This window comes from Cibotium barometz, chromosome 11 (genome assembly GCF_041138505.1).
Source record: "Cibotium barometz isolate CiBa-2024 chromosome 11, ASM4113850v1, whole genome shotgun sequence".
NCBI classification, from domain to species: domain Eukaryota; kingdom Viridiplantae; phylum Streptophyta; class Polypodiopsida; order Cyatheales; family Cibotiaceae; genus Cibotium; species Cibotium barometz.
This window is the reverse complement of record NC_141056.1, coordinates 36,772,895-36,796,353: the sequence shown is the minus strand read 5'-3', so window position 1 is coordinate 36,796,353 and position 23,459 is coordinate 36,772,895. Positions and strand designations below refer to the sequence as shown.

Below are 23,459 nucleotides of genomic sequence, written 5' to 3'. Positions count from 1 at the left end.
TAGCTCTAGTATTGTGTATACAAACATCTCTTACCAAGAAAATTGAAAAGCAATACATAAAAATAGTATGTCAATTAAAGGGCACTATAAAGCCTTATATTTCAAAGTGAAAAGAAAACTCTAAGTCATGACATGTCTTTTGACATGTTGAGTTTTTTTAAACCTTTTTTGGCGGGCAAAATGGCCTCCCCTCGCAGGAAAAACAGGCGTCAAATTTTGGCGTTGAGTACCCTCGCAACAATTTCATCATGTGCCTACCCAGTTACAGGTTTCAATAACCAAGTTTTGAAAATTGTACTTTCAAATTAGACACTAAACAATACAGCACAGAGAGAAAGCCAGGTTGTTTCCACACAAGTGTTAAAATACCACCAATAGAAGGCGGTAGAAAGTTTAAATGAAAAAGACGAGCACTGGTTGCATACTAATCAGTCATTAGATCTTAAGACAAAGTTGACATGGCTACATATACTCCTCCCTACACACTGAACAACATTTTCAAACATTCTGTTATTTTCTGTTTAAGTTTGTGGTGGCTCATTAAACCTTGCTCCTTATTTAGAGCAACCATGGTGCCTTTTTGAGTCAACCACTCATTCGCTTGACTTGGAGCCTAAGATTTCATCCTTCCCCTACTTGAAATAACACATATTCATCTCTTCCCATTCTAAGATCACTTAATGCCGTCCATGCACTATTAGTTCTTGTCCATACCTATCAAAGGTAACGACATCTCCCGTACCCTTGGGACTGTTCAAATGATGTATATACATAATTACATTATGTGCTCATCTCCACTTTGATCATGTGCTACAGGTGGCTGGGTACTCACTTGCAGCTATATTACATATAAATAGCAACCTTCACAACAATTTCATCACGCACCTGCTCCAAGCATTATCTCGACTTTGATCACATGCTCTCTAAACATTACAACTAGCTCGGTACTCACATGTAGCTATATTAGATATAAACAGCGGCGGCTAGAATCGCCATAGTACCTTCACAACAATTTCATCACGCACCTGCTCCAAGCATTGAATTATGTAGTGCACAATGTGGTTTGGGTTACAGACGGAGTCCGAAGGAGGGAGAGTATTTATAGAGAAATGGTGAAAGCAACGGTAGCCCTCAAGACTATCTTCACATCACCTTTAATATGGGAGGTGAAGGGATCAACGGCACGGAACTGGAATTTGGCCTAGGTTTACAAAAACGGTAAACCCAGGTAGCGGCTCGGGTGTGTGCCACAAAGTGCTGCGTGGCGAGGTGGTCCTTGAGAAATGCCAACCTTGACACGTGGACGACGGCGATCACAGTTTAAATAGTCCTGAGTTGAAGGAGCAAACAACTAGCTGGATTAATCTCGCCCACCATATGGAACGATGCATGCGCCAACTCATGCCAAATTTGAATTGCCAAATTTGGATGGTACCCTATGTGACTAGCGCGCAAACGTAAACCTGGGCATGGTGACGGGCCAACAATTTGTGCAGGTCCCTATGGTAGGTTTGTAGGGGGTATACAATGCTTTTCTTCTCTCTCTCTCTCTCTCTCCCCCTTTCCCTCACCCCATGCTTATATGCCCCAGGCTGCACAGATCCACTTTGTAAAGATGGGGACTCTAAACCACTATCCAAATAGGCAATCAGGTAATGATGAGTGAGAATGGGGAGTCGGGAAAGAACGCAGGGGACCATCACTAGGATTTGAATTAGCTTACACATAGCCAGTCCCCGTGTGATGATTTGAATCAGCTTACACATAGCCAGTCCCCGTGTGATGATTTCTTATTGGAAAGTATTGGGGATTCAAAACATTGTGATCCTTGTCTCCCTTCTACTCGTACAACAGTTGAGGAGAGCTATTTCACTTTGCATGAGTCCTTAAGTGAGTATAACGAGGACAACGATGACGCCTCTAGTGACAACATGGAGATGGATCATCTTTTTGATGATATCAATGGCCTCTCGTCGAAGTTGCCATCCACTCTAGGAATTGACCCATTTGCTTTTGCATCTAAAAGGTTCTTTTCATTCGATAGGGAAACCTACATGTGTTGAGATGTCAAGCTCAATATGAGTTGACACTCACGAGGCGCCTACATGACCGTTTGACATTTACATCACTCGCGGGTTTGGTAGCTGACACCGACATATCTTCGCTAGAGATTCTACAGCTGGACTACATCTACTAGTCCACATCTACCCATGCCTCTTAGCGTGTTCACATTATGGACCTGTTGTATATACTCTATTATATGTGTGTCACTTTATCCTCTTTGTAGACCTTTTTTGTTGTGTGAAGAAGAAGAAGAATTTTCAGCCGCTCACCTTGTGTGTTCTCTCTTCTAGGGTTTTTGTGAGTGTGTGTGTGCTTGCAAGAGCTCAAGATCTCTTCTCCCTTGCATCTTTTCATGGTATCACAGTCTGGTTCATGCTAAGGGCTGATCGCCAAGCAAGAGAAGCACAAGAAGCGATAGCAGGGTAAGAGCTACATCTACTCTTCCCCCTTTGTGTTGGCTACTACACCCTTGTCATCAGGAGCTCTTCGAGAGGCACTGGCAAATGAACTCCGATTTTTCCAATCCAAAGCTACTTGCACTTTGAACGCTTGAAATTCTTTCTTTATGTATCTCTCATCCACAAGGTTTACACAAATTTCTCCATTAACTGTCTCTTTTAGCCATGCATAAAAGTCAACCAACGCATTCATTTCTTCAACCCCATATGCTTTCAAAAGCTTCCCACTTGGGAATGAGATGGACATAAAATCTTCAAGTTCGCCAAGACCTCATTGTCCACAAATCATTGCTTTAAGGAATCCATTAGCAATGTGCAATACTCTTTTTGAAACCCTATTGCAATTACAAGGTCAAAACCTATAGCACACCTCACGATTTTAACTCCTCTGAAATGATCAACTTTGGTGGATGCACTAAGTGCCGCAAGTTGACCATTCTTTGATCCAGATTTGGGGATCAAGGGAAAACCCTTGCTATCATGTTGCCATGCATTCATGTCAATCAAAGGATCCACAATAAATTCGAGTTCCATAGCACCAATTGTTACAGTTACCAAACTAGAAACTACTGTGACATCAACAAAATCATTTTGAAAAGCAAGACTCGAATGTGTAACATGCTCTAGCAAGTCGCAAAGAAAGTGGAAACAATATATGAACTCAAATGAGCATACTCTCTGAAAAAGAGCAAAGTTCTCAACCTTGAGAAATTCTAGCAAAGACTCGAAAACCTCAAATTATTGTAGTACACATCACCCTATGCCGATTTAGCCAACGAACTTTATGAATACCTTTCATATGCAATGTAGGGCAATCAAACTCTTCTTCCAATTTGACTAATTTGGCAATACGAGTGTGACTTTTTTTTGATAATGAGCCAAAATCATTAAAAATTGCATCAATTTTACGAGCCAAAATCATTCAAAGTTGCATAATTAAGTGCAACTAGTCTTGGTGAATACAATTATCCAAGTGCGAGCAGGAGTCCCATGTTGAGATTGTTTGAGTGAAATGGAGTGATCATAAAGCTCAAGTTAGCGACAAATCATCATGGATTAATACAAGATAAAGGATAATCTCATACAATAGCCATGATAAGTGAGTTAACCTCCCACACCAAGAGGATGGAAACAGCCTTCCGTAGGCCTAGGTTGAAAGCCATGTTTCTCCAAGAGTCATGAGATGACTAATGTCAAAAGGTATCAAAATATGTAAAAAAGGTACAACGATAGTCCATGATCCCCCTTTTATACTTGAGCCCATGACCAAGGTCCTAGACCTAAGCTAAAGGTGTTTCTTCATTACAAACCATCCTCTCTTATAATGATTTCATCCTCAAAATCAAAGGGTGGTCATGCCCAAAGAAAAGACATATACAAGTGGCTATGTACAAAAGCAAAAAAAAAAATCACATCCATGGCGGAATGTCAATGTAGCGGAAGACCCATAGATGAATCATATGACACTCAGGGTCAAATGGAAAGGATAAAGGGCTTTCGTCGATGATGAGGCTATCTATGCAACCACCTGGATCAAAAGGAAACCCATGCAAAATCTAAGGCAATGATCCCATAATAATTTAGTGCAAAGGGAGAGGAAAAGAAACCACTGTTGATGATGATGCTAGTCAAGTATCCTCCAAGATTAAAGGAATATTTATGGTATACATGCCGAACCATCGAAGCTGAAATGGTAATAGCTCCTGGGTCAAAAGGAAAGTTAAACTCTGAAGCCAGAGTACTGGTAGCTCCTGGATCAAAAGGAAAACTCATAAACCCATCTTCATGACCACAGTGTGAATCTGGCACGTAAGGTATCCACCGAAGAAGCTCAAAAATCCTAGCGAGAATGTCAAATGGTCCTAGCACAAAAGAATCATTGTGTAGGCCAAGAGTGGAATATGTCATAGATGCATTGAATGTTGAGCCACATATCCAAAAACTATGCTCCTCAGATGACAAAGAATGCATCCAAAGGAAAATTTCCTGGCTCCAAAGAACATAGGCTCGTGTCAACATCTATAGAAGCCAAAAGAACATATCTCAAGGTCGGCCTCATGTAGAACTCATGCCACCATCACATGTAGCACATGAAAAGTCAAAGTCATGATCCACCATACCAATGTATGAGTATGATCCGACCCATGCATAATATCTCCATGTGCAAGACAATCTATATGTGTGTGTCCCTCTAAAATAAAAGTTGGTTCATCAAAGATCATCATCACTAAAAGTACTAATAAAGTGTCTACACAAGAGAGATAAGTGGTATCAACCAACTCACTATCAATGGAATCTCCAAGGCCACTAAGGTCATCCCCAAAGGTATAGACAAACTCTATCACCGATGTCCCTATATGACCTAAATCCCATGATAAATCAATCTCCAATAACATTGAGCCTAAGAAAATACCTAGATCAAATGTTAATCTCTCAAGGTCAATGTCATAGGATATGCTAAAAATATGATCGATATGCATACTCCTACGATGTCTCACCTCTACGAACTCATCACTACTCTCATGCACTATGCTTGACTGCTCAATCACAATAACTTGGTCTACACAAATGCTGCTAGGAATGTTATGAAAACTAGGAGTAGTGATCATATCTGAAATCCCTCAACATGTAACAACCATAGAGGTGTGCTTATTGTGAACAAATTTTGAAGTTTCATGTGTTTAATTTAGATAATCTGTAAATAAATCGCTTCCATTTAGGCAAATTGGCTATGCCATCTGCAGATTCTTTTTTTTTCATCTGCAGAAATATTTGTTTTGGCATTTCTTGAAACATGTGATACACGAGGCTCAGTTTTTTAAATAAAATTTTAAGTGTTTAGCTTGAAAAGACAAGGATTGGCATATGCTAAAGGGTGATGGTGGCCAGTAAGAGGCTACAAGGGAGGGGGAGCAGTAGGAGGAGAAGAGGAATCAGAGCTGGAGGGGTGGAAACATCTGATTAAGGAGAAGAAGTGCAACCAATCAATGATGATAATATTATTATTGTTGCAAGAGGAGTTGGAGGGACACGAATGCAAAAAAAGGGCGGTGTTATAAGCGCCGAGACTGCCATGATCAGCTGACTTATAGTGTTGAACAGTAGAGCGAGAGAGGAGGAGGAGGGACAAGGCCAGGGAAGGACAACCGATGATATGTGTAAGCATGTGTAAGGTTTTAGCCACGTTTACAGGAGGACAGGGATAAAAGTAGCACATATAGCTTTAGCACATATATGACACATGTCAGCCAACCAGTAGCTCTGCGACGACGCGATGGGAAAGATGACACAGATATGAAAAAACGGTAGCACGCACGATACCATTTATCGAGCGGTCTTTCCATTCTAGGTTATGCCTCATACACCACTGCTTGTTCTCTCCACCAGTCACATGTTACAACTATGGCACAAGCTCAATCCAAACAGCAAGAGTCGACCAGGGATATGGTCCTATGCCATCACACTGAGTGGAGAGCCTTCACCAAACACTCAGGACTCTACCGCTGCCTAAAGCAGGGACCCAGCCACCTAGTCAAGAGTAGGTTTCTTTTCAAGATAACTACTTAATTTATCCTCTTTTTTGTTTTTTGTGGGATTCTTTTGTCTACCCTACCCCCAAAGACCTATTTTGCTATCTTTTTGCTAGACCCCATAGTCTCTATTTATGTAAGAGAAACAAGCACAAATTTTTCAAGGCTAGAAGAATGGTTGAGGATATGTGACATTGAAAAGGTGGAATATGTAATTGTACCTTATAATGAAAAGTAACTATTTTATTTTAAATATGTTTTACTTTGTTTTATGTCTTTTTATACATCTTTATCTATTGTTATTTCTTTTCTCTATTTTGTAGGAGCCATTGGAGTGTAATTATAATTGATATCAAGAAAAAAAATACATTTTTCTGGAATTCCACGCTTGGTATACATGGAGAAGCCAAATTGTAAGTTTTTAATTTTAATAGAGATTGTGTTTAAGATTCAATGTGTTTTAGATTGAATAATTTATGTGGTTTGTTATTTTGTAGGGCATCTAAATGCATAACAAGCATGAACATGCCATCCTCCACTCCTCGAAAATAAAACTCCATATCAGTTTTTTATTTTTCTTGTAATTTATAATAACATAAATGATAACTTTTAAGTTTGTCAGAAAGCTTTAGTTAAAAGTCTAAACAAGGACTATCATTGCTATAGGTTCCATTACAAATTGATGGAAGCTCATGTGGATGGAGAGTGGTCGGTCGCAAAAACACATGGAGATATATGTAATCAAAATTTCCAGTACGCATATAAAAAAGAGTAAATGTGAGTATTTTTGATTGACACACACATCAAAAAGAGTTGTAAAAAAATCAAATATTTTCTTTAAATTTTTATATCCTAATATATACTAAGGTTTTGGTCCTAATTGTTTGTAGTTCACAACTTCGTGTTATACAGACACCTACATTTGGTGGGTGAGATCAAAGGCAATCATATTAATGCTCGACAATCGTGTGAATCTTCCCATAGATCCAGATTCACAACCACCACCACCACCATCAAACCCACCTATGATGGCTAAGCTGCACTGCCTAAGACTAAAAAACTCATTCATCTTTATGGATTCATGGGACGGGGGAAGATATCTTTCCTTCACGGCTTCCTTGATGTCTTTCGATGTTTGTTGAGAATGCTTGGTGACTCCCTTGTCATGACACCATTGTTTGGAATAGTAGTCTTTGAGAGTTAAGCTGCACTGCCTAAGTCTAAAAAACTCATTCATCTTTATGGATTCATGGGATGGGGGAAGATATCTTTCCTTCACAGCTTGCTTGATGTCTTCCAATTTTTAAGAATGCTCGTGACTCCCTTGTCATGACACCATTGTTTCCACCAGAGTTTAGCATCTCCGGTGAGGCGAAACCATGCAGGCATGGACTAGTTTGCTGCTCTAGTATCGGCAACAACAACTGAGAAACAATCGTCCATCGCTTCAATCCAAACTTCAGAATCCTTCTCAATCTTTGAACCTTCACTACAAGAGTAGAAGCCTGTAGCGACCCTTACGGGGGTCGCTACAGAAGTCGTTCCAAAGGTCGCTTTTGAACATCGTTTAAACGACCTCTATAGCGACGTTTTTGCGATGCATAAACGACGCTATTTGGGTGGCATAAACCACGTTTTTAGGGTGGCATATGCATCACATTTGCGTGGCATAAACGACGTTTCGAGGGTGGCATAAACCACGTTGTTTGGTGGCATAAACGACGCAAATTGAGTGGCATAAACACCTAAGTTTGGGTGGCATAAGCGACCTTTTTTGAGTGGCATAAATGACCCTACAAAGGTGGCATAAACGACCCTATTTTGGGTGGCATAAACGACCCTGTTTGGGTGGCATAAACGACCCTACGAAGGTGGCATAAACGACCTTATTTTGGGTGGCATAAACGACCCTGTTTGGGTGGCATAAACGACCTTACGAATGTGGCATAAACGACCCTGTTTGGGTGGCATAAACGACGTTACGAAGGTGGCATAAGTGACCCTATTTGTATTATTTTTTTTAGCCGTTGGGGTCGCTTAAAAGACCTTTGTTCTGAACGTTTTTTTTAGCCGATGCGCATTCTCTCTCGCTCTCTCTCTCATACACATTATCTCCACTTGTGTCTCTTGCACACACATTCTCTCTCTTTTTCTCCCTCTCTCTCTCTCTCTCTCACACACACACTTCACATAAACATTAGTCTCTCTCTCTCTCTCTCTTTCTCCCTCTCTCTCTCTCTCTCTCACACACACACTTCACATAAACATTGGTCTCTCTCTCTCTCTCTCTCTCTCTCTCTCTCTCTCTCTCTCTCTCTCTCTCATACACACTTGCCTCTTTATCACACACACATCGTACGTATACAAACATCATAAAAAATCTCTCTTTCTCTCTCTCTCTCTCTCTCTCACACACACACACACGCACGCGCATTCGTGTATGACAAAAGACCCAAGAATCGACATACATCGACTTTTGAAAAAGCAATGGCCGACATCGATTACGGTAAGTATAAATTAAATTTTGCAATCAATTAACATTTAAATCTGTAGATTTGGGAGGTAGACACTTCAAGAAACTCTTGATAGATATAACACATGTGCATCATGGCCAAAAACACACATACATAAAGAAAATGTTAATGAAAGAGCGCCATCATTCTGAATGAGCGACTATATGTATCAAAAAATTATGTCTACAAACTCAGCACCAAATGGCTCTATCATTAATCGGAGTCATCGGAGAAAGAGTCCTCCTCTTGTACATTCTTGGGTGGTTGCGATGATAACCCTGCTGCTACCTGTCGAGCAACCTCGTCCATGTCGTTCTCACCATGTTGCTCCTGCAATTAAAAATGTCTATTGGCTATTTGAGTATAAAAAAAACCATATAACATATAACACATGCAGATCTTGATTGGCATAAAATAATATTTGATAGAATTACTTACAAAAGCATCGGGTGTCGGCATCTCCTTCTGTAGCGCTCTGTAGCCGTAAATTGTGGCTCTCCGTATCTCGTCTGCAGATGGTGCTCGACCATAATCCTTTCTCTGTCATTTAAACATTGCATATATATAAGTAAGAAGTGAATTGAATGCATATGAGATCATAGATACATGGATATATATATATATATATGTATGTATATACAAATACCTATAGATAGTCAAACAAAAAATTTGTGCACTTACAAAGAGTGCTCGAAAGCCATTAGAGCCCATCCGGCCAAGCCGAGAGGTGTGCCCTGACTGGACACGAGCCTGTGTTGCCTCCTGCAAATTAAATGCGCTTTTATATGAATATATAATTAATGCTATTCGAGAAGTACCTATCATATGCATTGAGTGAATTAACTTTGTGTACCTTCTGTTGAGGCCATGTCACTCTCAAGCGAATCTCTTTCCTGAAGTGCCGCCAAGAATCTTTGCACATCGCAGGTGGGCGTGTATGCTCAGGGACGACCGCAAATTTCCTAAGCATTTAACAACAGTGTGTTATTACAAGGTTTCACAATTTACGATCAATAAACATATAGATGGATATATAAACACGTATACATAGGTAGGTGGATAGATAAATAGATAAATGTAGCGGTCAGTATGCGCTATGGATGCTCAATTGGGTGCATTTGGAGAGCGTACTAGCTCTCCGAATGGACCAATTGCACATCCATAGTGCATACGGACCGGCTGACGGTCCGTATATGCTATGCTAACGCATTTGGGTGCATGTTAATTACACCTTGAAGAACTATTTTGTGCAAGGTTACTATAAGCCTCTAATATGGACATAAGAACAGTAAGAAGGTATGATTACAAATTAACTAGTTTTTGCTGAGGGAAGAACATTATTCCTAACCTGGGGATAAGCAAATATGCATTGTGCGCTACCATAGCATTTACAAACACTTCTAGGATGATTTTGTATGTGTATTATTTTTGTTCAAGTTTTCTTTGATTTTTAATGATATTAATATGACATTAATATTTTATGAATGCAGATTCCGGATCATCCTCTGGGACACCGCCTCCTCCCACTCTTCCTGTGCGTCCATCTGTAGTTGCGAGAGGAGATGGTTCCTCTTCTTCCACATCATCTACGACACTAGGTGACTCACAAACATATTACGTTGAAAGAATCTCATGTTGGTGTGCAGCATGCCATGGCACTCATCGACGAATGCGACGCATATGTTTTGCCAATATGGAGCAGTATGGTCCATGTCCTGATATGCCACCACAAGAGGAACGGGAGCATCCCATGGTAAGTGATGTCATTTTAGAACTATGTATAAATTCATATCCAAGTTTACTCCGCACTATTAATCGTGTTCCATGTGTGTCTCACCCTTCATATAATCAACAATGATGCATTATTCAGCACGTACCAGTTCTACATCCTCGATTTCATGAGGATTGTGAAGACCATAGAATTGATCCTTCATTCCTTCCACGCACACGATATGGTCAAGCCGTTTTTCAGTTGCAAATGGAGGCATCATCAACTTCTTTGCCCCTCGGTGCCCAATCAGAGACATTGGGTGATCATCCATTGCCTGATCGTCTTCTATCTCTCATTCAAACGTACGATCGTAGACGCTATGGAGGATGGTTGGGAGCAGCCCTTCCAGCAGACGGAGAGGTTTTCAGCTTTTGGGGTGCTCGATATGTGATTGCACCATCTACCATTCCCAATGGTGGACGAGGTCTCTTTATTGCACAGGATTTACGCGTGCCCGCAAACTCAGAGGTGACTCTTATGTCATTTTGTGGGCCCATTTATGGTTGGGGCGCATGGCATGCACTTGTTCGCTTTATCAGAAGTATGACAACATATGGGCTTTGTGCTAATGTGGCCTCACTCGCCGAAAGAAACATTAGATATAATTGTGGATCGCGGCTTTATATTGATGGAAGACCCTATGCTCAAGGAAATATAGCAGGGCTAATCAATAGTAGTAGAGGGAGAAATGAGATAACAAATTGTAACTTTATGGAGTGTGAGAATAGTCACGAGCCATGTTATATGATTAGAGATGTACCCATATATATAGTAGTGTGTGCTACAAGATCATTACAAGCTGGCGAGGAATTATTTGTAAATTATGGATGGCGTCGGCCATCACCAGCCCCTCTTTGAGAATGAAATTTGAGATAAAGTGTCGGCCTCTTAAATTATGTATGTTTCAAATAATGTATCCAGCTTTGTAGCCCAATCAGCATTTAATTTTGACAGATATTTGATGATATATTTCATTGTCTCGTCAGTAATACAACTAAGGGTATTTTAGTGTCTTGTCTAAGGTTATCTTGAGTATAGATTTTTGCTGCTAATATGCTTGAATTGTGTTGTAAAAAGGGTTTTAATGTTATGATTATATCACTTAATAATTCGATTGTTGTTACTTTAAATCATTTCTTCATGTAGACTATGTTTATACATGCAGTGTCCAGATGTTGAGGGTGTATCTAGCTCTCACCGAAGTCACCATATCTTGCGAGAGGAGTACATGAGGCTTTTACGTACACAAGATCCAAGTACATATCAACGACTTAGAGATGAGTACAATGCAAAATGCAGAGAAAAAGCGACCAATGAGGGACATGTTGATGATGACATCAATGAGTTTATCGACGATTGGTTCCAAGCAAGTAGTGAAGAAGAAACTTGTCCGCATGAAAAATTTCTACGAGAAGAAGCTTCAAGGCCCATCTACGATGGTGCATCCATATCAAGATTGAGTGTGAACTTACTCATCTTGAATCTCCAAACACGCTACCAATGGAGTAATACATCAGTTTCTGCATTACTATCGTAAGTTATATTTGTGTTTTGTTTGCATAAAAATAATGGCTCTCAATCACTTTTGTGCTCATTAAATATTTACAATTGAGTGGTAGGCTTCTTTCGAACAAGATTCTACCATCAAACAATGTGATCCCAAAGTCGAGGGACGAGGCAAAGAAAATGATCGCATCCCTTGGACTCGAATACAACACAATTCATGCATGTGTCAATGATTGCATTTTGTATCGTGGAGAGTATGAAAATGCAACCACTTGTCCCAAATGCGGTATTGCTCATTTCAAGGCAGGAACCTTGAATGTCCCTATGAAAGTTCTGCGACACTTTCCCTTGGCACCACGAGTTGAACACATCTTCCGCAGCCCCGAAATAGCCAAGCTTATGGATTGGAGTTCGAGAAATGCAAGTATAGACGAAGTCATGAGGATTCCAAGCGATAGCAAAGCATTTAAGCATATCGATGCTACATGGCCAGAGTTTCATTGGGAGCCTCGCCATATAAAATTTGGAGTTGGCTTGGATGGAATCAATCCCTTTTCCATGCGATCGAGCAAGTGGTCAACTTGGCCCGTAGTTCTTATCAACTACAACATCCCACCATTCATGTCAATTAAGAAAGAGCATTTAATATTGTCTTTGTTGATTCCTAGTATGTGACAAATATTCTCATTTCTAAATAGCACACTCATTTCTATTTGAAAAATGTCAAATTTAAACGATGCATCAATGTAGGGAAGCGGAAAGTTAAAGACATCAACGTATATCTTGCACCGCTCATTGATGACTTGCAACAAATATGGAAAGGAGGAAATGTTATTGATATGTCAAAACCTGTGGGTAATAGAAGTTTCAAGGTTCGTGGCATTTTAGCATGGACAATACATGACTATCCTGCCTATGGCTTTGCATCAGGTATAGCAGGGCTCTTTAGTTGTTTGTTTGTTTATACAATAAAAAAATTTGGATGTTGAAAACATAAAAACAGTTTTTGTTTCTCTCAAGCCTATCAACAAAGGGTTACAAAGCATGTCCACCATGCGGTGATTGGCTACGCTCCAAATATAGTCGAAGTTTGAGTAAAAATATATACCTTCGACATCGACAATTTCTGCCTCCAGATCATGTGCTACGTTCCAAAGCGAATGCGAGACATTTTAATGGCAAAGTGGAGAATGGACGTTGTCCAACGCGAATGACTCCAAGAGATTGGTACGTCAAGTGGACAAACGGACCTCTAATAGATCCGGAGGCAGAACTTGCAAGCGATAATGATGACGAATATGATTTGCGGCAGTCGTCGAGAGGCAAGAAATCAATGACACAAAATTCATCCATATGGTATACGTTGGAGTATTGGAAAGATCTAAAAATAACTCATTTGCTTGATCCCATGCACATATTTAAAAATGTTGCACACTCGCTTTGGAATCATCTTATGGGCTTCAAGGATACAGAGGCTGCAAGGGCAGACCTAAAGATTTGCAACTGCAAACGATCACTATGGCCTATAATCAATGAGGAGACAGGAAATATTACTTATTCACAGGCACCATGGGTACTCACAAAGCAAGAGATAAGCATCATCAATGAGCGGATACGATGCATACATACTCCTACGGGCTATGGTGCTTCATTGCAAAACATGTTTACCATGGATGATAACTCTCTTTGGGGTCTAAAGACACACGACTGGCATAACTTCATTAAGGTATGGTGCCTCTCTAACATGTATCGTCAATTTCTAATGAAGGTGCCATTACATTATCATTTGTTAACACTAGAGCTAATCTGTGTGCAGCACATCTTGCCACTTGTTATCGACGGTTGTTTGACTGAGGGTATTAGGGATGTTATATATCGATTGGGATCATTGACAAGGTATTGACAGTGGAACATCATATTGTTCTTACTTCTTTGTCACAAAAATCTTATGCTAATCACATTGTTTCTCTTTATAGATGGATTACATCCAAAGAGATCGACTCACGTGATATCCCGCAACGAAAGCTAGAGTGTATTGAGCTCCTTTGTCTGATGGAGAAGGAGTTACCTACCTTCTTTTTTGACATTCAAGTCCATGTTATGATCCATCTCGTTGAAGAGATAGAGATTGCTGGGACCGTCAGTACACGATGGATGTTCTGGGTTGAAAGGTACATGGGGGTATTGAAAGGATTTGTGCGCCAGCGAGCAATGTTGAGATATCGAGCTCTAGTGAGGCGGTGGACACTGATGACCCGCCTGGGGGATAGGCCCCACACTTACACCACTGGCATGGTTGGTGAGATCTTGGGTGATATGCGGCCAGTGGGATGACAGGCTGTATGACAGCCACTCTAGAGACTGGCATAGTTATAGCGCCAGCTCATTTAGTCGGGTTCACACTATAGAGAACCCGTGTATGTATTTGTTTGAGTACCTTTCATATGGTGTGTACTCTTATTCTTGTATATGGTGTGTTGAGTGTTGAGTAGAGAAGAAGAAGATTTTCAGCCTCTCACCTTGTGTGTTCTCTATTAGGGTTTTGTGAGTGTGTGTGTGTGCTTGCAAGAGCTCAAGCTCTCTTCCCCCCTGCATCTTTTCATGGTATCAGAGCCTGGTTCGTGCTAAGGGCTGAGCTACAAGAAAGAGAACCACAGGAAGCGGTACGAGGGTAAGAGCTTCAACTACTCTTCCCTATTGTGTTGGTGACTACACCCTTGTCGGGAGCTCTACGGGAGGCACCGGCAAACGATCTCCGATTGAGGAGCTTTCTTCGCGGGAGTGAAGCTACAGGGCAACTATACAGTCCTTTGGACTTCAGTCCTTTGGACTAAAAATTCGGGCCGAAAACGCGTTTCGGGCGCGTCTGGACCTCCGTTTTTCAGAAAGCAGGCGATTTCGAGCACTGCGGGTAAGTCATCGATTCTCTGCAGAACTCTGTTTTAAGAACTGCAGGAAGACAGATTGACTATGCAGACACTGTGGGTGCTGCAAAGAGGTCTACAGTTGCCATTGGGTGTATGTATGTGCATTGAAGTCACTGGTTGTGACATTTGAGAGTACTGCAGTACCGCTGTGCAGAAAATACAGCATTTGTACAGAAAAACCAGAGGGCAGGTTCTGGTAAAATTGTGTGTTTGGCAAGATGTCTAATGATGGCATAACACAGATTGTGGCTGAGAAGCTGGATAAGAATAACTTCCATGCTTGGAGGTTCAGGTTGACAAATTTCCTGATGGGAAAAGGTTATTGGGACTACATAGAAGGTGAGCATGAAGAGGCACCGGAGATACCGGATATAAATCCGACTGCTGCAGATGTGAAAGAGTTTAAAGACTGGAACCAAGGAGCCAGGAAGGTTATGTATTGGCTTTCCATTAGTATACAGGACACCATGATTGGGCACATTCAGGATGCCAAGTCCCCCAAGGAGGCGTGGGACACCTTGGTAAAGCTTTATGAAACAAACACCAAGGCACGTAAGATACAGTTGAAGAATGAACTTCATACTGTGGAGAAAAAGAGCATGTCTGTGAATGACTATGCGCTGAAGATAAAGGGTATTGTGGAATCCCTTGCATCTATTGGTGTGTCAGTAGATGATGATGACAAGGTGGAAGTCTGTCTACGTGGTCTCGGGCCACAATACAAGGCGTTCAAGACGTCTATTCCGACTCGGGAAAACATTCCCAACTTTACAGATTTGGTGTCTATGCTGATTATCGAAGAGAAGAACTTGGGTGAAGACCAACAGTCTTCACAAAGCAAAAACAGTTCAGAGCAACAGGCCTTCTACACGAGTTCATGAAGAGGACGAGGTAGAGGAGGCCGTGGACGCGGTCAAGGAGGTGGCCGAACAGGTAATCAGAATTATGGCCAGCAGCATCAGCAACAACAACAGTCCCAGAATCAACAACAACAACAACACGCAGGTGGAAGAGGCAAATTCAGAGGCAGGGGGAGTCAAAGAGGCCGTGGAAATTGGCAAAGGCAATATAATGATGCACGTGAATGCTACTATTGTGGTAAGCCAGGACATGTGCAGTCAGAATGTTATAAGAAGCAGGCTGACATGCAAAATGGGAAAGTGCAGCAAAACAACTATGCATCCTCAAACAGAAATAATGAGGACAATGAAAGGTTGTTTGTTATGCAACATGTTGTGAATGCCATGTCTGAAAATGTTGATGCAGCACAAAAAGATAATGTATGGTATGTGGATTCAGGCGCTTCAAACCATATGACGAGTCATGGGGAGTGGTTCAAGGAGATGAAGAACCCGGAAAGACCAGGTTTTGTGGAAACAGGGGATGACACTGCTCATCCAATTGCCCACGTTGGAGATGTGCCATTATCTATGCAGGATGGCAAAGTGAAGTACCTTGCAGATGTACTTCATGTACCGAACATAACAAAGAATCTGGTTTCAGTTGGCCAGATGATTGAGCAGGGTTTGCAGGTTCAGTTTAACCCTGATGGATGTTATGTTGAAGATTTTAAAGACAAGTGCAGGTTGGTTGCAAAAGGAAACAGAGTGGGCAGAATGTTTACGTTGGATGTAGACATGCCTGAAATGAGTGCTGCGATGTTTGCAAATGGTTCAGGAGTTGTTGCAAACACAGACATATGGCATAAAAGAATTGGACATGTAAATGTGCAGAGATTGAAGTCTATGCAGACAAAAGGAATTGTGACAGGGCTGCCAAAATTTAAAGTGGAAGGTTTGCAGAAAATATGTGAAGCATGCCAATTTGGGAAGCAAACAAAGCATGTGTTTCCACGTAACAGATATGTGAGCAGAAATGCACTAGATGTTGTGCATTCAGATGTATGGGGTCCTACGAAGACCGTGTCTATGGGAGGCTGCAGGTACTATGTCACTTTCATTGATGACCACATAAGGAAAGTGTGGGTATACTTCATGAAGGAGAAGAGTGAGGTGTTCACTCACTTTCAGAATTTCAGAGTTTTGGTTGAAAAGCAAACAGGGAAATATGTAAAGTGCCTAAGGTCAGATGGAGGGGGAGAGTACTTCTCCAATGAGTTCTCTGAATTTTTGAAGAAGAATGGTATTCGGAGACAGTATACATGCAGATACACTCCGCAGCAAAATGGAGTTGCTGAGCAAAAAAACAGGCACATTGCTGAGATTGCGCGAGCATTGATGGAAGAGAGGAATATGCCGCATTGCTATTGGGCTGAGGCTGTTTCTACAGTAGTATACATCATGAACAGGACTCCAACTGCAGCCATACATGATGTAACTCCAGAGGAGAGGTTTACTGGCAGAAAACCAGATTTGTCTCATCTGAAAGTCTTTGGATGCATTGCATATGTGCATGTGCCAGATGAGCTGAGAACCAAGCTGGATCCGAAAGCTGAAAAATGTGTGTTTATTGGATATTCCCTTGAGCAAAAGGGATACAGATGTTATAACCCTGCTACACGTGAGTTGAGGGTAAGCAGGGATGTTGTCTTTGATGAGATGAGCAGCTGGTATGCTGCTGAAAAAGAAGCTGTTGGGGCTGATGTGAGTGGAAGTGTGGTTGCACAGAATGCAGGTCAGCAATCACAGTCTTTGAGTGGACCAGGAGAGTCCTCATCTAGTGGGTCTGTTGATAGACCATGGAGTGGCAGGCTGCGTCATAATACCAGCCCTGCAAATGTGATTACTACATCCCGTAAAGGAAAAGAGAAAGTGGTTGGGCCCCTTGGTATGCTTGACATTTCTGCAGGGCATTCTCATGTTGATGGAGAGTCTAGTGGCTCAGATATGAGCCTTGATGAGGAGCTTGGGATCCCAGCTATGAGAACACCTGGTGTAAAGAAGGCTATGGAGGCCATGAATGAAAAGCTGCGAAGATCAGGGAGAGTGAAGAACCCTGTGCAGAGATTTACATATGATGGTTATGTGGCACATCACTATGCATATATGGCAAAGGTTGTGCAGGTTGTTGAACCCACATGCATTGATGAGGCTGTTGGAAATGTGTGTTGGGAGAAAGCTATGGATGAGGAGATGGATGCACTATATGGAAATGAAACTTGGGATTTAGTGCAACTGCCAGAAGGCAAGAAAGCCATTAGATGAAAGTGGGTGTACAAAGTTAAACATAACAGTGATGGAAGCATAAACAGGTACAAGGCTAGATTGGTAGCCAAAGGATATGCACAGACATATGGGATTGATTATGAGGAAACTTTCAGCCCAGTTGCCAAGATGGCAACGGTGAGAGTTGTGATAGCAGTGGCTGCGTCAAAGCAATGGTCTTTACATCAGATGGATGTAAAGAATGCATTCTTGCATGGGGATTTGCAAGAAGAGGTGTATATGTTGCAGCCACCTGGATATGAGGATGTGGGTCACCCCGAGCATGTTTGCAGGTTGAAGAAAGCCTTGTATGGCTTAAAGCAAGCACCAAGAGCATGGTCTGACAAGATTTCTGAATATCTTGTCACTATTGGCTTTCATGTAGCCAGTGCAGATTTCTCATTGTATGTGAGACATGGTGATAGAGGGGTTGTGCTTGTTGTCATCTATGTAGATGACTTGATCATTACGGGGGACCATGATGCAGAGATCTTTGATGTAAAGATCTTGCTAAGATAGAAGTTTGAGATGAAGGATCTGGGGGAGCTCAGATATTTCTTGGGCATTGAGGTGATTAGGTCACCACATGGTATTGGATTACTGCAGAGACAGTATGGCTTGGACATGTTGTCCAAGTATGGTATGACAGGCTGTAAGTCTATTTCTATGCCATTGGATCAGAATGGCAAGTTGAGTGCAGATTCAGGAGAGATCTTGGAGGATCCTACTATGTACAGGAGCATAGTAGGAAGTTTGATCTACATGACGATCACTAGACCAGATTTGAGCTATGCTGTTGGGTTGGTGAGTCAGTTTATGAAGGTTCCACGGAAACCGCATTTGGATGCAGTGAGACGCATACTGAGGTATGTGAAGTCTACTTTGCATTGTGGACTGTTCTATGAGACTGGGACAGAGATATGTGTACATGGGTACACGGATGCTGATTGGGCTGGTAGTATCTCAGATAGAAGATCTACCAGTGGATTCATGTTTTCTTTGGGGAGTGCTGCTGTGACTTGGAGCAGCAAGAAGCAGCCTACGGTTGCTCTATCGAGTACAGAGGCCGAGTGTACAGAGGAGCTGCTATGGCAGCATGTGAGGTAGCTTGGTTGAGAAAGCTACTTGGAGATTTGGGTCTATCAGTGGATAGACAAGTTGTCATTTTTTGTGACAACATTAGCAGTATACAGTTGGCCAGGAACCCAGTCTTCCATGCTCGTACGAAGCACATAGAGGTCCACTACCACTTCGTCAGAGAGAAGGTCTTGGCAGGAGACCTTGACCTTGTTTATGTCAGCACACAGGATCAGGTAGCTGACATCTTCACCAAAGCATTGGGTACAGAGAAGCTCCGCAGATTCAGGGCTTCGCTTGGTGTACATGAGATGGAGTTGAGCTCGAGGGGGAGTGTTGAGATATCGAGCTCTAGTGAGGCGGTGGACACTGATGACCCGCCTGGGGGATAGGCCCCACACTTACACCACTGGCATGGTTGGTGAGATCTTGGGTGATATGCGGCCAGTGGGATGACACGCTGTATGACAGCCACTCTAGAGACTGGCATAGTTATAGCGCCAGCTCATTTAGTCGGGTTCACACTATAGAGAACCCGTGTATGTATTTGTTTGAGTACCTTTCATATGGTGTGTACTCTTATTCTTGTATATGGTGTGTTGAGTGTTGAGTAGAGAAGAAGAAGATTTTCAGCCTCTCACCTTGTGTGTTCTCTATTAGGGTTTTGTGAGTGTGTGTGTGTGCTTGCAAGAGCTCAAGCTCTCTTCCCCCCTGCATCTTTTCAAGCAAGACCCGAGGGATCCATGGCAGAGGGATGGTTACTTCACGAGTGCATGTATTATCTATTTGAGTACTTGCAACATGTGGATAACGAAGCTCCTCCTGGTTGGAGAGAAGAACAATCAGACAACGAAACCACAGAGATGTTATGTGGGCAAGGGGTCCCACTAAAGATAAGTGCTGAGGAGAGGGAAGCGCTTAGTACTTTTGTGGTGTATAACTCAGATTGCATGCAAAAATGGATTGACAAGCATGACAAAGAATGCAAAGAGAGAAACAGGAGAAGTAGGGCATCCAAAAAGGGTCGGAGTGCACCTCCAACGATGAGCCTAGAATGGTTGAATACACATATCAGAGAGATGCGAGGGCAGGGGTTTGAAATCTCACGAGAAGAGTTTGAGCTTAGCCTAGGATGCGACACCATGGTAAGTTACTCCAATGTTATATTTTAATTTGAATAATACTACATGTTTTTCTGGATTCTAACCATACATGTTCATGTGGTTCCCATGTGGTTTTAGGTCCGAGCTCACAGTAACATGTGGGTGTGTGGTCAGCATCTCCGCGTCAAGAGGATTGATGATCTTCGTGTTACTCACGACTCTTGCATCGTTGCGTCCTTTCATCAACTCTCTCGTGCAAGTGCTTGTGACACAAATTTGATTGAGGATGAGCTCGGCTACGTAGGGGATCTGGAGGGCATATACGAAATTAACTATCGTGTTATGAAACAGGTACGCATGATTCGTTTCAAAATATTATGCAAACCAAATGATTGAAATATTCAGCATCTTTGAGTAACAAGTTTATATACATTATAATATTGCAGGTAATTTTGAAGGTGCGTTGGTTTCGAGCGGAGTACAAAGGAAAAAGGGCCACCTTGAGGCACGAACAAAGCGGCTTCTGGTCCGTTGACTCATCGAAGCTCCTACGAGCAATCAAAGAGCCCTATCTCTTCCCGATGCATGTGCAACAAGCTTTCTTTTACAAAAATCCAAATGGCAATCCATGGTGGCAAATTGTTCATGTGAACCCTAGAAGCCAAAGATTGTTTCATACCACCTTTTCTACTGAGCGTGAAAATACACCACACACAACAATGACCTCTATAGAGCCCGATAATACACCAGACACAACAATGACCTCTATATCACATGGGCAAGGAGATACAATTCTTCGCATTAGAGAAGCAAATTTGATTTCACAAACAAATGTCACACCACCCTCAACGGATGATGAAGGGGATGATCTGGGTAAAGATTTATCGGATGATCTAGGAGAAGATCTACTAGAGGCTGACATTGAGCAAATCTCAGAATCCACCTCGAACAATGCTCCACTCCCTGATGGACTCGGCATATGCCTAACAGAGATGGAACTTCAAGAGGCTATGGCTGACAATGACGAGGTGTTCTTAGAGATTGATATCTTTGGCAAGGCATAGTTTCCAATTGTTCATAAACAGCTTGGCTCATCAATTCAAAAGAAAATGGTAATGTGTTTCTACCTGGATATCCTTTTTTTTCATTGCTTGTTTTGATTGTACATGATACTAACTATAGGGTGGGGTGGTAGGGGGAGCCTCTTGGTCTTAGAGTGGCCTTATGCTGCTACTTAGGGGTTCGATTCCCCTTAGGCTCGTGTTCTATAGTCATGAGTCCATGTACTATGCGTGTGTGTGTAAGTGCGGGAGTATGTGAACTTTCTAGAGAACGTTTCAGGTGTTTGACGTTCCAAACTTTCTTTATTTAATTTAACAATAATTCAACCATATTACTCAAAGAAAGAAGTAGACTTGAATAACATAGCAAAGCAAATAATTGTACCGTGCATTGTTCCGTCGATGCTTTAGAAGCGTTTGCATCTCATGCAATACAGCGGTCTCGTCCCAACCAACGCCGAACTCCTGCGCGAGGATTGCCAACACATATTTCTTGTCATTATCATCTTGATCCCTACAATTTGAAAAAAAAAGTCACTTTAGTTAGATTTATCATTTGATATCAATGTATACAGAGATTTTAAAAAATACATGAAAGAATTGGACTTACCGCCAGTGGATGTGTATCTTGGGCATGTATGTGTGCACGAGCTCTCTCAAGCGGCGACGGAAAAGTGCCCCACCGTCTACATACTGCACTCGCCCACTCTGATCCACCTGAATGCTAATGGGCATCGTGCCCGATAGCATGCGAAGCTCCGAGGTGGCAGGTGGAGGTGCAGAAGGAGGCACACATGGTGAAGAGACTGGTGATGGTGATGGCTGACTACTACTACTGCACAAAAAACACATAATTTTTAAGATTCATTTTGGATGGTTTCATGAAAATTACACCTAGACATGGAGTAGATTAATGCACACCTCGAACGGCGGCGCCTCTGTGCCAAGGGAGTGCCCTCAGCCTGTGTCAAAACACTGGGGCCCGGCGTCTCTGCTGCACCTGCGTCTGCACCAAAAGCGTATGCACGGGTTGGGGTGTGCCGCTACCTCCGAGAATAGGATCCCTCGAAGAGCCCTCCCCAAAGGCTACTGGCCGTACTAGTGTCGAGAGGTGAGTGATGATTAACTCAAGGTGGGGTACAGTCATGGCAGCGTACTCAATCACATCCTCCTGGATGGACTCTCTGTCTACCGCCATTTGTCTCAAGATCCTCTTGATGACCATCAAGAGGGGAGCCTTTTCTTGCTCAGCCATAGCTATTTCAAGGAAAAAAAATTGTAGTCAACTCATGAGAAAGAGAGAGCCAATAGAGATCATGCGTAAAGGACAACACAGTTATGTGCTTGGGCAAGAACTAAGGAAGTGCTAAAAAAGCAAGCAAGTACACGTCAACTTTTTCTCGGAGGAAAAGTCGTGAAACCAAGGTGCACATAGGCCAGCCAAAAGCTACTCTGCCCCCAGGTTATGCTCAAGTGATGCGTGGACTGCCCCTTTTATGTTCCCCTGCTACTCCCGCTTTTGTTTACAATATGCTCTAAAAATAACAAGCATGTATTCTAAAAAAAACGCAACTCTTTAGATCCCCAGCTGCCATGGTTGAGCCTGATGCTCATCATGTACATGATGTACATAGACTTCATGTTTACCATGTCCAAGAAGTACATGGTCTTCTTCCTCGCGCTCCAGCACTATAGCTGCTCTAGGTTCCAATTGTGCAAGATGCACCATGTGTACATGCTCTCTCTCAGTTCCATGTGTGCTGGCCCTTCATCCTGTATAAAAGATGTCACCAACCTGTATTAATCAAATTTAATACATACATTAAGGACAATTACCAGAAGAACCATGGATGGACACCAGAAGCTCCTAATGTGACATGTAAAGGTCTTCGACCGTAGTAATCACAACCTTAGTCTAACTAAACTGTACTTAATGATGTTTAAGAGATAGACAAATATGTGTCAATGCAATGCAGCTATATTATATGATGAATGCGGTTACAATGAGATCCAAATGGATCTATACTGCTGAATATGCTGCCTATATGCTGAATATTCTGATATGATGAATGAACTGTTGTCCACTATCTTTCCCTTGTCTCCTGGGAAGGAAATGCTGAAGGGACGCTTTGGAACAGATGCTATGCTGACCTGATGATGAAACGCAGATGTGCTCCTGTTACCTGGGAAGGAAACGCTGAGGAGAATAGATGCGTTTGCTGAAGATGAAGTACTGAATGCTGATGATGATGCGTTGCTGAATGTGCTGATGCGTTGGTTGGATA

At 42.1% G+C, this 23,459-nt stretch overlaps 1 protein-coding gene across 1 annotated transcript; it reads right to left on the bottom strand.

Moving 5' to 3' along the window:
• Positions 1 to 8,778: 8,778 nt before the first annotated feature.
• Positions 8,779 to 22,429, bottom strand: LOC147634132 (uncharacterized). Its single transcript, XM_086805626.1, has 8 exons — positions 22,222 to 22,429; positions 22,096 to 22,180; positions 21,785 to 22,009; positions 21,560 to 21,688; positions 9,419 to 9,527; positions 9,247 to 9,327; positions 9,004 to 9,105; positions 8,779 to 8,895 (listed from the first exon to the last, which is right to left on the bottom strand). Exons 1-8 carry the CDS (start codon positions 22,427 to 22,429, stop codon positions 8,779 to 8,781), a joined length of 1,056 nt encoding a protein of 351 aa, XP_086661752.1.
• Between the last annotated feature and the right edge of the window lie 1,030 nt (positions 22,430 to 23,459).